Here is a 14,049-nt window from a genome sequence, read left to right as displayed (position 1 = left end):
ATGGGGATAGGGGATAACTAGGCTCCAAGCAGCCCCTCCAGGGAAGACAGCCGCTGGATTAACACACATTCCTACTCGCCAGCCCCACCCAGTGGGACTGGAGGGGAGTGGAGCTGGGAAGGGTGTGGGCCCCGCACTGAGGGTCCTGACCTGAGGAAGGCCAGGCTGAGCCACTGTGATGGGATGCTGTGGCATTCTGGAAAGATCCCGGCTTTGGAGTCAGGCTTGCTTGGGTTTGCCTCCCAGCTCAGTCCGTTCCAAGTCCCTTGACCTTGACCATGAGCAGGTCGTGTGAGCTTCTTGGAGCCTCCATATTCTCAGCTTTTAGTAAAGGGGGTGGTGATGTTGCCCGCCCGGGTTCCTATAGGGTGACCTGTGACTGGGGCGGAGCCCCCTCACAAAGCTCACTCTTCACTCAGCTCTTGTGGGGTGTGGGTGGGCACCCCAAGAAATATTTTACTGCTAGTACTGAAGGCTCTTCCTTCCTGGTGCTGTGGCCTCAGGTTAGCCTCTTGGCCATACAGGGGCCCTTTTTGCATCTGTAACATGGCGCTGAGAACACCTGCTTGGCAAGGCCCTGGGGATTAGTGAGGATTAGCGGTAAACGCTCCAGGCGCCCAGCCAAGTGCAGCATCGGTGCTTAGAAAACGGTGGAGGTGAGGAGGAGGAGGATTAGCATCCTGTTTCTCTTCTTCAGGACACAGCAAATCAGAACATAGGTTCCTGCCAGTGCCTTACGGCTCTTGCTCTGCTGCTTGCTGACTGTGTGCCTACTGAGTGGCTGTGTGCTGACTGTGTGGCTGTGTGCTGACTGGGTGACCAGCTGAGTCGAGGGTTGCTCGGCTCTCAAATGGGGAAGACAGGACACCGGCTCCCGAAGGGCTGTGTGGTCATGGGGCCATCACTGCTGCACACTGGACTCTATCTGGTTACAATTTTCTCCTTTGCTGACCCCTGTTTAGGGCTCATGGACCAGCCAGGAGTCCAGCATCGTGTGTAGGAAGTGTAATCCAGGCCTGGAATCCTGGGTTGAAGGGCCCCAGGGGGTCTTATTCTGGTTGCCCCACTCCAGTCGGGGGAGTTCCTCTGGGACCATGGGAGCACCAATAGCTTAGTGTGAGCCTAGTGACAAGTCACTCACAAGTCACGTAGCTGACGTGGGCAGGGCACAGGCTGGAGCTCCTGGCAAGGAGAGGCTAACCTCTCAGCTGCTAACTCCTCAGACTGGGGTTTTTCTATTTTAAGCCCCCTTTTCTCCTCCTCAAAAATCCTCTTGAAGAATTTGTTATCTGACCATCAGAAAGCAACTTCTAAAATCTAAACGAGCTGTATTAGAAAGGACCCAGTAGCTGGCGCTTCTGTAGTTAACATTCAACCAGAGTGGCTCATTCAGGGAACCTTGGCAGGCAAGATTCAAGAGTCTCTCTCTCTCTATCTGTCCCTGGGCCTCAGCCTTCTCTCTCTGCACAGCCTCCTTCTGGGCAGTGTCCCCGGTGGCCGAGGGGCGGTAAGTGGAGCATGACCCAGCAGGCTGGGCCGCAAACCGCAGGGCTGGGCCTTGCAGACTGACCAAGCTGTTAAGATTCTGACCACAAGATTCCCTCCTACCCGCAGGAGGAATGTTCAAAGTGTCCCAGAGCCTGGGGTGGGACTGAAAACATCCTCTCTATCCCCTCAGTGGGGCCGACCCCGGAGACTCGTGGCCTTGAAAGCCAGAGCGAGGCTGGGCGGCCTTGGTTGGCACAGCTCTTGGCCACAGGGTGGAACGCGGGTGGACAGGGGGGTGGAGCGCTGCCCTGGCTGGTTCCTGGGGCATGTCTCCGGAATGACAAGAGCCTGAAAGTCAGGGAAATGCCAGCAGGGACGGCTGCAAGCATCAGACAGCCTGGGGGTGGCCGGAACGGCCATGTCTCCCAGGAGAAGGAACTGAGCCCTGAGGGCCTTTTGTCTCTGGTGTGTGGTAGCTTTCAATTATTGCATTTTCACAGAACTTGGGGTGTTCTGATCCAATTTGTTGAACTGAAAAACTGGGGCACATTGTTCTCTCACACATGATGAGGTGGAAAGCAAGGCATGTGGTCCCAGAGGCCTGGCCCTTCTCTGCTCTGTAGGAGATGTGGTGACGACAGCTCCCCCTCAGTCTGGACGTACTGGCTAACAAAGACTTTTGTGCCATTCCCAGTCTGACAGGCGGTCTGCCAGATGCAGTAGTTATGATTTTGGGGATGTTTCAATAAGTTTGGGATATAGAGGATGGGATAATTGAAGTTGGAACTGACTGGGAAAATCAGGGCCATATTTATTGGTGCACATTGACTAAGCGAATAGTAGGTATTGAGTCTGTGCTGGGTACTGGAGAGAAAACCACAGAGCCTCAGCCCCGCCCTCGGGAAGTGAGTGGTCTAGAAGGGGCCAGGCCCAGAAACGCCTAGTATGAGGGCGGGCTTGGGATGCTCTGGTTAATGACTCTGTGGGGTCGGGGTTTGGAGACCATCGAGGAGGAAGAAGTGTCTGGCTCTCTGGTGTGCGATGGCTGTGGAGCCATACCAGAACATCACGCACACCTCACGTTCCCTGCCTTCCACACGTGCTGGGTTAATGCTTCCATCTGGCAAATCAAAACCCTGTCCTTGAACAGGGTACAGGCCTCAGGGGAGAAGTGGGGAAGCCCGACTCACATGAAGGAGACTCTAGTGCCACCTGCTGGCCAGACCCACCAGGCCTTTCCTGAAGCAGCTGGGGTATGTGTGCATGTGTGTATGCGTGTGTGCCTGCATGTGAGTGTGTGTGTCTGTGTAAAGGCTTTGGAGTAAGGCAGGCCGACTTTGCCTCTGCCACTTACTACAGACTATGGAGTCGTGGAGAAGTTACACGTCCTTACTGAGCTTTGGTCTTCTCGTCAGTAGAATATGGAGAATGATGTGGGACAGTGAGCTAGTGGAAGGAGAAACCCTCATGTCCCCAGCATGATGCCCAGCACCGTCTGTCAGTGCCCCAGATCACCTGGAGCACTCCCATTTGGCCTGGACCTGGGCGTCTCCGGGGGTGGGCTGCCCTTCAGCAGCACCCATTCCCACTTTCTTTCCTACCTCTCCCATCTGCCTCTGGGCCCCCTCCCATGGAGGACTCCCCTCTTCAGTGTTCCTGATCCCCACATACCTTTAGTACCATGGAGCTCATTCCCAGGACTGTCCTTTCTAGGAGCTCAGAATGGTAAATGGCCAAGTAAATGAAAGGATTCCTATCTGTCTGGCTAAAGAGCCTGGAAATAGGATGTAAAAAAAGACTGCACTCACGATAAAGGCGAAGTGTAAAATATGTCCAAGGAACCAAACACTAGGCATGGAAACTTAAAAAGTTGAAAGGGAGATGTGATGGAAGACTAGAACAGTAGATGCTCCTGACTGGAGAATCCAAACACAGTCAAGATGGCGGAACTTCCTGGGACATGCTCTGCCAAATCGTATGGGGCTCTGCACTTTGGCTCTGCTTCCTAAGGCAGCTGCCCTCAGAGTGTGATGGGCCTGGAGTTCAAGAGGCAGAAGATAGTTCCTGTCTCCCTCCTCTCACAGGAAGTTAGAACCTATCTCCATCCTGTCATAGGAAGTTAGAACCTATCCCCACCCTGTCATAGGAAGTTAGAACCTATAACAGGAAGTTAGAACCTATCCCCATCCTGTCACAGGAAGTCAGAAGCTATCACCGTCCTGTCACAGGAAGTTAGAACCTATCCCCATCCTGTCGCAGGAAGTTAGAACCTGTCTCCATCCTGTCACGGGAAGTTAGAACCTGTAACAGGAAGTTAGAACCTGTCTTCATCTCCATCCCAAGCCCTGGCTGGCCCTGTGGACACAGGCGAGGAACCGGGCCTGGAGCACAAGGCTTAGTGAGGGGGAATGGGGAACAGGCCTCACTGCTTGAGCACAAATCTGGCTTCCTCACTCCTTCTGAGACCTTGGGAAGGCCACTGGCTCTTTCAGCCTCAGTTTCCTCACCTGAAACCTGGCACTCAGCCCCCCCTCACAGTGCAGCTGTAGTGACGCACTAGAGAAAGCATGAGGATGGTGGCCAAGCACTCAGTAAACAGCAGCAGCCGTGATTGCTAGTGGTGGAGATGATCACTTCAGGGATCGTCTTCGAGACCCACTCAAGAGCCCTGGGTAGCCCTGACCACTGTCTGGGCGAGGGGCCAGGAGCCTGGACGACACTCAGAGGGCAGGGTGTGCCTGGGGAGTGCAGCCCAGGGTGGGGCTCTGCCAGTGAGAAGGGGGCACACCCCACTCCAGGCACGACCCTTGACCCCAGCCATCCAGCGCCCCCTGAGGGTGTTGGAAGAGGCTAGTGCCTGAGTCAGCGGCCCGGAGGTCCACGGCACCTCCCACAGGTGAGTGAGGGGTGCTCTTCGCGTTGGCTGATTGGCCAGAGGGGCGGCGGGAGGCCCCGCACAGTGAGCCCCCGCTTCCCCCTCGCTCTTGTTCCTCTGCTTGCTGAATTTGCCCTAACCCTCTTCTTGTCTCTCTGTCCACTTTTCTTGCAGCCGCTGCGAGCGCTTGCCTTGCCATGAGAATCAGGAGTGCCCCAAGCTGCCTCTGAGAATAACCTACTACCACCTCTCTTTCCCCACCAACATCCAAGTGCCCGCGGTGGTTTTCCGCATGGGCCCCTCCAGTGCCGTCCCCGGGGACAGCATGCAGCTGGCCATCACCAGTGGCAATGAGGAGGGCTTTTTCACCACCCAGAAGGTGAGCCACCACAGTGGAGTGGTGGCCCTCACCAAACCCGTCCCCGAGCCCAGGGACTTGCTCCTGACCGTCAAGATGGACCTCTATCGCCATGGCACCGTCAGCTCCTTTGTGGCCAAGCTTTTCATCTTTGTGTCTGCAGAGCTCTGAGCTTGGGCCGTGGGGGCCTCCCTCTTGTTGCTTTCCTAACCCTCCCCTCGGGATTTTAATAAAGTTTCGGCAGGCGATCCCACCCAGCATGCCTCGCGTGCCTTGGTTTTATTTGGCGTGGTTGGGAGTCTCGGAGCTGCTTGTCGCCCAGGGTGAGCTGAGCACTGCCACTGCCTGGTGCTCCCAGGGGGTGACCGAGGGGTGTTTTCCCTAAGCGGGTATGCGCCTGGGAGTCTGACGATGGAGGTCACTGTACATACCGCCAGGGAGCCCAGGCGAGGGGAGAACGAGGCTCGGGAGTATCTGTTCAGGTGAATTATCTCTTCTCCACTACGTGTTGAGCCCAAGGGACAAGGTGACAATTGAGAAGGCCCTCAGAGATGATGGAGCTCCGGCCCTCTCATTTTACAAATGTGGAAACTGAGGCCTAAGAAGGGGAGGGGCTTGGCCAGGGTTACATGGCCTGTTTGTGGCAGAGCTGGGCCTAGGAGCCGGGTCTTCTGGTCCCAGCTTGGTTTTCTTGCTGTATCGCCTTTGATGGAGACAAAAAAGCTCCATCCTGAGATTCAAGCCCCCCGTTCTGTTTGTCTTGATGAGAAGCCCGAGCTTGTGGTGGAAAACACTGAACACATTACAGCATCGTGGATGCAGCCCTGACCTGAGTGAGGACAGTGACCTCCACTGAGGATCCCAGCGCCGTGCCAGGAGGAGGCGAAGGACAGCGTGATAAATGTGCCGCTTGTGGGGACCACTAAGTGTGCATCAGCTCCTTCAGTCCTGTGAGGCTGGTGTATCATCCCCACAGAGACTCAGAGAGGGCGAGTGATTTGCCCAATATCACACAGCTAGTATCTGAACCCCGATTTGCTGACTCCACAGCTCTGACTGTTCCATTCTGTCACTACACCTCCAACATGGGCCTCGACCCACCTGCCTCCCTTCATTTCCTCCACCGTGATTCCAGCCAAGCCATCATCACAACTCCCCACTGTGCCTTCCAAGGCATGTTGTGCCTTGTACCTTAATTCTGTGCCTTGTGACACAGGCTGCAGTTGACTTGCCTTGGAAGCACACACACTTCTCCTAGCCAGTCACCTCCAAGCCTCCCACCTTGTCTCCCAGACCTCTCTCTGGTCATCTCTGGTCTGGACCGGCTTCCAGTCTCCCATCTTCCAGTGCATTCTCCAAGCTGCCGCCAGAGGACTTCGCCGAAGGGCAGGTCTAGTTATGTCACTCCCCACTTTAGAACCTTCTGTGGTTCTCTTTTACTAGCAGATGAAGTCCAACTCCCTTGGAATGGCATTCAAGGCGCTGCCTGATCTGCCTCTGCCCACCTTTTCAGCCACACTCCTCCACACACTCGAGCTCACCCCTTTGCTTGTGTCCTACTCACGCAGGGATGCTTGCTCCTCCCTGAATGTGCCTTCTGGCTTTAACACGTACTATGCCATCCTCCTGCAAACTGCCGTTCTCCTTGAGGACTTAGCTCAAAAGTCACCTCCTCCATGAAGCCTTTCCTTAGTCTGAGCTCCCCTAGCCCCAGGCATACTCTAAGCATTTACCCTGTCATCTTGTGGTTGTTACTTTCTATTGTCCCCACTGCACTGGGGCCTTTTTGAGGGCAGGGATTGTGTCTGTATTCTCTGCACCTTCAGGATGTTCTGACTGTAAAAGGAGCTTGGTAAACATCTGAATAAACATATGGATGGATGGATGATGAATGGGTGGATGGATGGAAGATGAATGGATAGAGGATGGATGGTTGGAGGATGAATGGATGATGAATGGATGGGTGGATGGGTGGATGGGTGGATGGATGGATGGTATTTTCAAGGCTTAGTTCAAATATCACCTCCTCTGTGAAGTCAGCAAGGCACAGCAGGGATTCAGTCATTGTATTCAATTTTTCTTTCATCATGGTCCAGATAATTCAGGCCAGAAGGAGCACTTTTTCTTCATTTCTGTAGGAGTGTTAAGAATGGGGAAAACTCTCAAGGGCTTTAGAGCCATCCAGTGACCCTACACAGCTTGCCAGAATCCCCTCTACAACAGTCCCACCACCTGACTATCCAGCTCTGCTTGCACTCTCCCTTGATTGTGGAATTCCCTCCCTCTTCAAGTGGCCTGTTCCATCTGAGGACACCTCTGATGTTTCTCTATGTGTGCCTGAGTGCACACATGGGGATGATATCTGAATTACCTGAATGCTCACCTCTGCCCTGAGGTTCCTTGTGGCTACATAGTCATATTCCTATATCATGCTGCTGAAATGATACACTGCAGGAAAAACAAAACAAACAGGAGTTTGAATGTCCTCCTTGCCATTTACTAGTTCTGTGACCTTGGATAAGTCATTTGCCTTTCAGAGCTTCAAGGCCCACCTACCTCATGGATTATTGTGAAGATGACATGAAATTAAACATAAGGCAGAGTCTGGTATATGGTGGGCAGTCAGTAAACGTTGGTTTCTTCATTCATTGGAAGGTACTTGAGTGTTCATTTGGATCTTGATTTAAATGGAGAACGAAGGTTCAGAGGGTGTGGACGTAGCCAAGGTCACTGATATGTAGATCTGCCATCACTTCTGACTTCAAGACCTGTGCACTTCTGACTGTGTCACTATACTAAACCAAGCTCCCAAGGGGAAATGATAATGATCATGATTATCATTATTATAATGATAATAATAATGACAACTATGAAGCCAGCATACGTACTGCTTCCTGGGGGTCAGGCACTGTTCCAAGTACTTGGAATCCTCACAACAGCCTGTGAGGAAAGTACTGTTATGATCCCCATTTCACAATGGAGGCAGAGAGAGGTTAAGTAATTTGCCCAAAGTTCCACAGCTGATAAGAGGTGGGGCCCGGATTCAAACCCAGGTAGCCTGGCTCTGGGGTCTGTGCTCTGCAGCCCTGCCCTGTGCTGCCTCAATGCTGTGAAGAGGGCAAGACCAGTCAGTGCTGGTCAGAGTGTTCCTCTAGCCTCATCTCAGAGAGCCCTGGATACCAGCCCCTTCTATAATTCCCAAGTACAAGACAGGATATTTTATCAGCTAGAGAGGAGGCAGTGTGGCGTAGAAGAAAGAGCTGTGAAGATTAATGAGATGACGTGTGCAGAATGTCTAGTGGAGAATCTGGGAAGAGATAACAGCATAGTGTTTGAAGCTGTCTGGACCCCAATCAAAAAACACACAGAACTAAACAATAAAATTCAAAAATCCATGGAAAATATTTACAACTAAACAAGGTGACAAGGTATCCCCACGATCCCTAAAATGCAGTTCGTGCCCACCTGCATGGTATTGGCATCTGTGCAGGAGAAAGCGGAGGAGACCCCAAAATAGTCAACAGGTATTCCCTAGAAAGTACAGGAGACCAATCTGGGAACAGCAGCCGAGGCTGGGAGGCGTTTGGTCATTCCAATGGCCAGTGTGCGCAAGAAGCTCGTGGAAGGATTGAAGGGATAGAGCAATCTAGCCCTCGGGAATTCTTGAAACTGAGCCATCAGGGCTTCCCTTGAGGTCAGGATCTCACACTATGCAAAAATTGCTGGAAATGAATTAGAAAATTGAGTAGGAAAGAGACAATAAGGACTATGGGGAAAAAAAGTCCAGGTAAATGTAGAGGAATATCAGAAAGCAGGCTGCCCAAAATGACAGATGAGGGCGCTCTGTGGAGTCAGAAAAGCCACTGTGAGCTATGCCTCTTTCTAAAATTTCAGGAAAACTAATTTCACATAAAAACAATCAACCAAAAAGTATCAAGGTTAAATATCATACAAAGTTATTGTGAGAAAGAAGAGAATAAAGAACAGAATGACATCGCTTTGGGTAAAAACGTACGCCAGAAAGATATGCTCACAGACTGGATCAAAACTGTAACCTATATCGAAACAAACTAAAAGCATCAAGAAAGTGATCAAAAATGGAAGAAAAATGTAAGTCAGAATTAGGAAAAACTGAGAAATAAAGTGAAGGAACTTAGGAAATCATTTAAAATTAAAGAAAAAACCAATTTCAGAAATAAATACTTAAGAGAAAGAGAAGCTAAAAAGAAGAAAAATTTTATGAATCGAAAAAGAAATAACAAAAGAAATGAAAAGACTTAAAGAGAAAGTGACAGATCTTGAAGACAGGCAAAGAAGATCCAACATGCAGATAATAGAAATCTCTGAAGAACTAACGCAAAACAAGGGAGAAAATAAATACCAAAAATGATAACTCAAGAAACTTTTCAGAAATTAAAAAAAAAAAAAGATTTGAAATTCCGTATTGAAAGAACACACAATATACCTGAATATATCTACTCAGAGCAACTAACACCAAGACAGTCTAGTAAAATTACTAGACTTTAATGAAAAGAGAAAACAAACTATGGGCACCACGGCAAAAACCACAAGTGACTTATAAGAGAAAAAATGATATTATCATCAGACTTTTTCACAGAAACACTTATGCCAGAAGAAAATCAATAATTAGAACACTCAAGAAAATGTAAGCTGAGGAGTGTATACCCAACAAAACTGACTTTTAAGTACAAAGGGCACAAACTATTATCAACATGCAAAATTACCAACTTGCAAGCATTAGATGTAGTTACTCATAGAAGTACAACTAAACGAGTGTTTTAAGAAAAAAGTTTCGTGTGAATTGCTCTATGCTCAGACAAATGTAGATACAGGCACCTCGGAGCTCTTACAGGTTTGGTTCCTGAACACCACGATCAAGGGAGTCACGTGAATTTTTTTGGTGTCCCGGTGCATGAATAATTTATGTTGACATTATATTGTAGTCTCTTAAATGTACAATAGCACTATGCCTAAAAAAACAATGTACATACCTTAATTAAAAAATACTTGATTGCTAAAAAATGCCAACCATCATCTGAGCCTTCAGCAAGTTGTAATCGTTTTGCTGGTGGAGGGCCTTGCCTTCTGTGCGATATCTGCAAAGCACCATAAAACGAAATGCAATAAAACGAGGTATGCTTGTATAGCACGTCTATTTAAAAATTGTAGTTAGAGTCAGGAGAACATATCTAAAAAAATTATTTCAAGTAATTATGTTAGTGCAGTGATTTTAGTATTGTTATTCTGATATTCTGTGTCAGAATATGGAATATAAATAATTATGAGACATTCTATCATCTCTTATATGTTCTTAAGCATAGGATTCTGATATGGAAGAAAGGAGATTCCTTTCCAATATAGAAGAGATTAGATTAAAAAACTGTGTGGTCCTTGTTTTGAATCGGAAATATCAATATGAACTCATGATGTATTTTATCTTTAGAAATGTCCCCTGAAGAGGCCTAGAAACAATGACGAAACCAGTAGCCCTGAGTCTCCCTGGTGTTCAGATTGTGGTCTTGAAATACCACTTTCTGCTAAAAAACAAAACAAAACAGAAAACAAACCCAAGATCTCTTGGAGAAGTAGCTGGGGCAGTAAAAGTACAAGAAGAGGCTGGACCACTTTGTCATGCTAGATAGCGAGAGAGCTGTCGAAGATTCCAGGGGCCAGGTCCACAGGACTCAGCACCCAAGCTGATCTTCCCTCTGGCTCAAGATGGAAAAACTCGAGCTCCAACGAAAGATAATAATGCAATGAATTGAAATCCACCAAATAGTTTAAATCCATTAGTTCATGCTGATATTTTAAAAAATCCGTTGGTAACCTCTGGTGATGATAGACAGCTAGTTCATTATCCTGAAAACTGGAAATACAAGGAAAGAATCAAGCACTGATCTTGCTTTTCCTTTATGAACTATATACCCTCTGGTCACCAGAGAGCATATGAGGGGAAGCATCTCTTTAAAGAAGTATTCCAACTAATAAATGAAAAAGAAACCATAGAATCAGACTTGCAGCATTTTGCAATCCCCAGTGAATCAGCAGATCTGGGCCCTGAGCATCAACAGCTGCTGACATCACAGAAAGAGAGATGACCAGACACCACATGCTCCTTGATGGAAGACATGCCACCAACTTTCCTCTTGCTGATGGGACTGGGCCTGCGTCCCATCCAGCGTCTGGATCGGCTGCCAATGTGCAGGAAGGGCAGGGGACAGAGGAACACACTGGGCTGCACTGTGACGATGCAGTCAGCAAGGCCAGACGTAGGAAGCTCTGTAGCTCAAATGCTTCCAGTTCCTTCACAGATACATTGTTTGGAAAATGAAGGGATGGAGAGGAAACGTATAGATTAAAAAGGACGTAACGGGCCGGGCTGGTGGTGTAGTGGTTAAGTTTATGTGCTCAGCTTTGACGGCCCGGGGTTCGCAGGTTCAAATCCTGGGTGTGGACCTACACACCGTTCATCAAGCATGCTGTGACGGCATCTCACATACAAAATAGAGGAGGGTGGGCATGGATGTTAGCTCATGGCCCATCTTCCTCACCAAAAAAAAAAAAAAAAAAGGACTTAAAAGTCAAAACAAAAATTTTCCAATGGACAAGTCTAAATGATTGTGTCTCGAGATGCACACTTGTGTGATACAAATGGTAAAGAAAGCCCAGTAACGATGGCTAGGAGAGTCAGGACGAGTTACTTTGGGGACACAGGAGGGGACTGAGATTGGTCTGGGGCACGTGAAGTGGCCTCAGGGTACTGGGGAAGATCTCTTTCTTGACCTAAGTGTTGATTACAAAGGCGGTTGCCTTATAGTACTCAGGAAATTGTACCTTTGTTTTGGGTAGCTTTTGCATTTGTGTTTTATTTCACGATAAAGAGGTTTTAAAAATATATCTAGCACAATGCCTGGAGCATAGACCAATAACAAACTTGCGCCTCTTCTCCTTCCCCGTCCGTCACATGACACTGTAGATTTGACTTCTTGGTGCTGGGCACCCAGCTGGGCACCTTATATAAGCTCCTTCATTTATTGCCCCTGCGATCCACCCACCTGAGGGCTCCATGAAGGCAGGACCACATCTCCCTTGGTGTCTCCGGTGCCTGGAACCCAGCAGGCACTCAAAACACACTTACTGAACGAGCGAATGAATGAATGTGTTTTGCAGGTGTAGAAACTGAAGCTCGGTTCATACAGTTGGCAAACAGCAAAGCTTTGCTTATTCACAGCCAGGGAGGTGGAAACTGGAGTGTGTCTCTGGTGTTGGGGTCCTGGTCCAGTTTGCAGGAAGGGCCATGGGACATCCCCATCAGGCAGCCGGGCTGCAAGGCCGCTGCGGTTCTCCAGTGGAGCTGTCTCTGGGACAGGTGCCCCTCCCTGGATCCTGGTGTCTGTGGGAGTGGCAGTTCTGACTTTCCCATCGCCTCTTGTGCTGTGGTTCCCCCTAGGCTCCGCCAAGAGAAGACAGACACCGTGCGCTGCATCAAGTCCTGCCGCCCCAACGACGTCACCTGCGTGCTGGACCCAGTGCACACCATCTCCCACACCGTCGTCTCACTGCCCACCTTCCGAGAGTTCACCCGCCCTGAAGGTGAGTGCTGACTCCCATGGCCTGGAATTGGCGTGGGGGACCTGGGGGAGGCCGTCATCTAGAGAGGCGTCTGTGTGAGGCAGCCCCCTTTGGGGCCTCCAGTGCCTGAGCTGATGTTTGGCCGGAAGAAGCCATTCCTTGGTAAGACATGGGTTTGGGGTTTGAAGTGTAGACCTTGCCCTGCCCCGCATCTCCTCCATCCCCAGACTACACAGCACCATGCCGGCCCATCCCTGGCTCTCGGGTAACAGTTGCTTAGCTATTAAATTGTTGGCTCTGTGCCAGCACCGGGGAGTCAGGGAGGGCCTCCAGGAGGAAGTGACTTCCACACTGGGGCCTGAGTGGTCGCTAGGAGGTAATCTAATGAAAGTGGGGAGCACGGAGAAAGGAGGTTGTCAAGCAGAGCTGAACACATCTGGAAAGGTCTGGAGGGAGTGTGGGCACTTGAAGGGCTAAGCCAGCTTTTTCTGGCTGGAGCGCTAGAGACTTGGCAAGAGATGGGCTGAAAGGATAAACCAGAGCCTAAACTTGGAGTTGGGGCTGAAACTCCAAGGCTTTTGGGAGCAGTTAAAGGGTTGCCCCTGAGGATACTTGTGTACAGAAACATGACCCTGGACACCAAGGGGCAGAGGGACTGCAGGGGCTAGACTGGGTCCAGGGAGCCCAGGAGTAAAGTGGTCAGTGTTCCTGCGCCCGCCCCACCCTGCAGGCAGCTCCTGCCTTGCTGTGTAGACCTGCCATCACAGCACCCATTTCACCGGGGCGGGGCTGGGGGTGGCACGCTCCCGGGGCCCAGCAGAGGGCTGTGAACCGGTGCTGCTCTGGACTCCTTGCTTCCGGGGTGTGCAGCCCTCGTGCCGGAGCTGGTGCGGTCTCCAGCCACCCCTTCCTCCGTGGAGTCTTCATCCCTGGCCTTCGGAGGAGCTCACCATTGTTGATGCATTCAGCAAATGTAGACTGAGCCTCCCATGTGTCAGGTTGGGGCCAGGCTCTGGGACACAGTGATGAGGAAGAGCCCCTGACCCCCTCAGGGAAGATGTACAATTGAGACGTGACGGCGCCCTGTGTCTACACACCGAGACAGGGCCCTGCAGGGTCGCGCAGGAGCACGTGCCAGAGCATAAAACCTGGTTGTGGGGGGCGGTGAGAGCAGGAGAGGCTCCCCGAGGACGTGGTTGCCTGAAGGAGCAGGTGGCCCCTCGCTCCCCACCCTGTTCCCCTAGAAAAGGGGAGGGCGGCACAGACTGGGGTCGGAGAAAATCACTGACTGGTGTTTGCCTTGTGCAAAATGATGGGTTCCACCAAACCACAGACAAATCCTTCCCAAATCCCTAACGGCTGGTTTCGTGGCCTCTCAGCCGGCGCTGGTCTGTGAGTTGGTTCTACAGGAAATTGGGCATCACTGGAGACAGCCATCAGCGTCCTCTGCCCGGGAGATCCAGACCTTGACCTGTAGCACTGAGAGGACCCTTAGTGGGCATCGGCGGGCTGCCTCCTTCACTTTACAGATGAGGAAACTGAGGCCCAGAGAGGGGACGCCCCCAAGATCACCCAGAGCAGGAGTAGAATCAGGGCCTTGTGCTCCTGGTGCAGGGCAGTTTGCCCCGCTTCCCGTCCGGCTGTCTGGGGGAGGGACACAGCCACCGAACTGCCCAGCCCACCCTTGGAACCCGCATCACCGTGGGGCAGGAGACAGACCTGCTCCTTTGCCCTT

General features: G+C 50.7%; 1 protein-coding gene across 2 annotated transcripts in view; it reads left to right on the top strand.

Moving 5' to 3' along the window:
* Positions 1-14,049, top strand: part of FBLN1 (fibulin 1) — an 86,103-nt gene that overhangs the window by 49,266 nt on the left and 22,788 nt on the right. Inside the window, exon 15 of one of the 2 annotated variants that reach the window (XM_058568149.1) lies at positions 12,193-12,335. In XM_058568149.1, the coding sequence (XP_058424132.1) occupies positions 12,193-12,335 (143 nt within the window). Of the gene's footprint in view, positions 1-4,537; positions 4,982-12,192; positions 12,336-14,049 lie in introns of those variants that run through there. The other variant, XM_058568148.1, reaches the window with a different exon arrangement.

Source organism: Diceros bicornis, chromosome 25 (assembly GCF_020826845.1).
Source record: "Diceros bicornis minor isolate mBicDic1 chromosome 25, mDicBic1.mat.cur, whole genome shotgun sequence".
In the NCBI taxonomy this organism is placed as follows: domain Eukaryota; kingdom Metazoa; phylum Chordata; class Mammalia; order Perissodactyla; family Rhinocerotidae; genus Diceros; species Diceros bicornis.
This window is presented reverse-complemented; position numbering and strand designations above follow the sequence as displayed.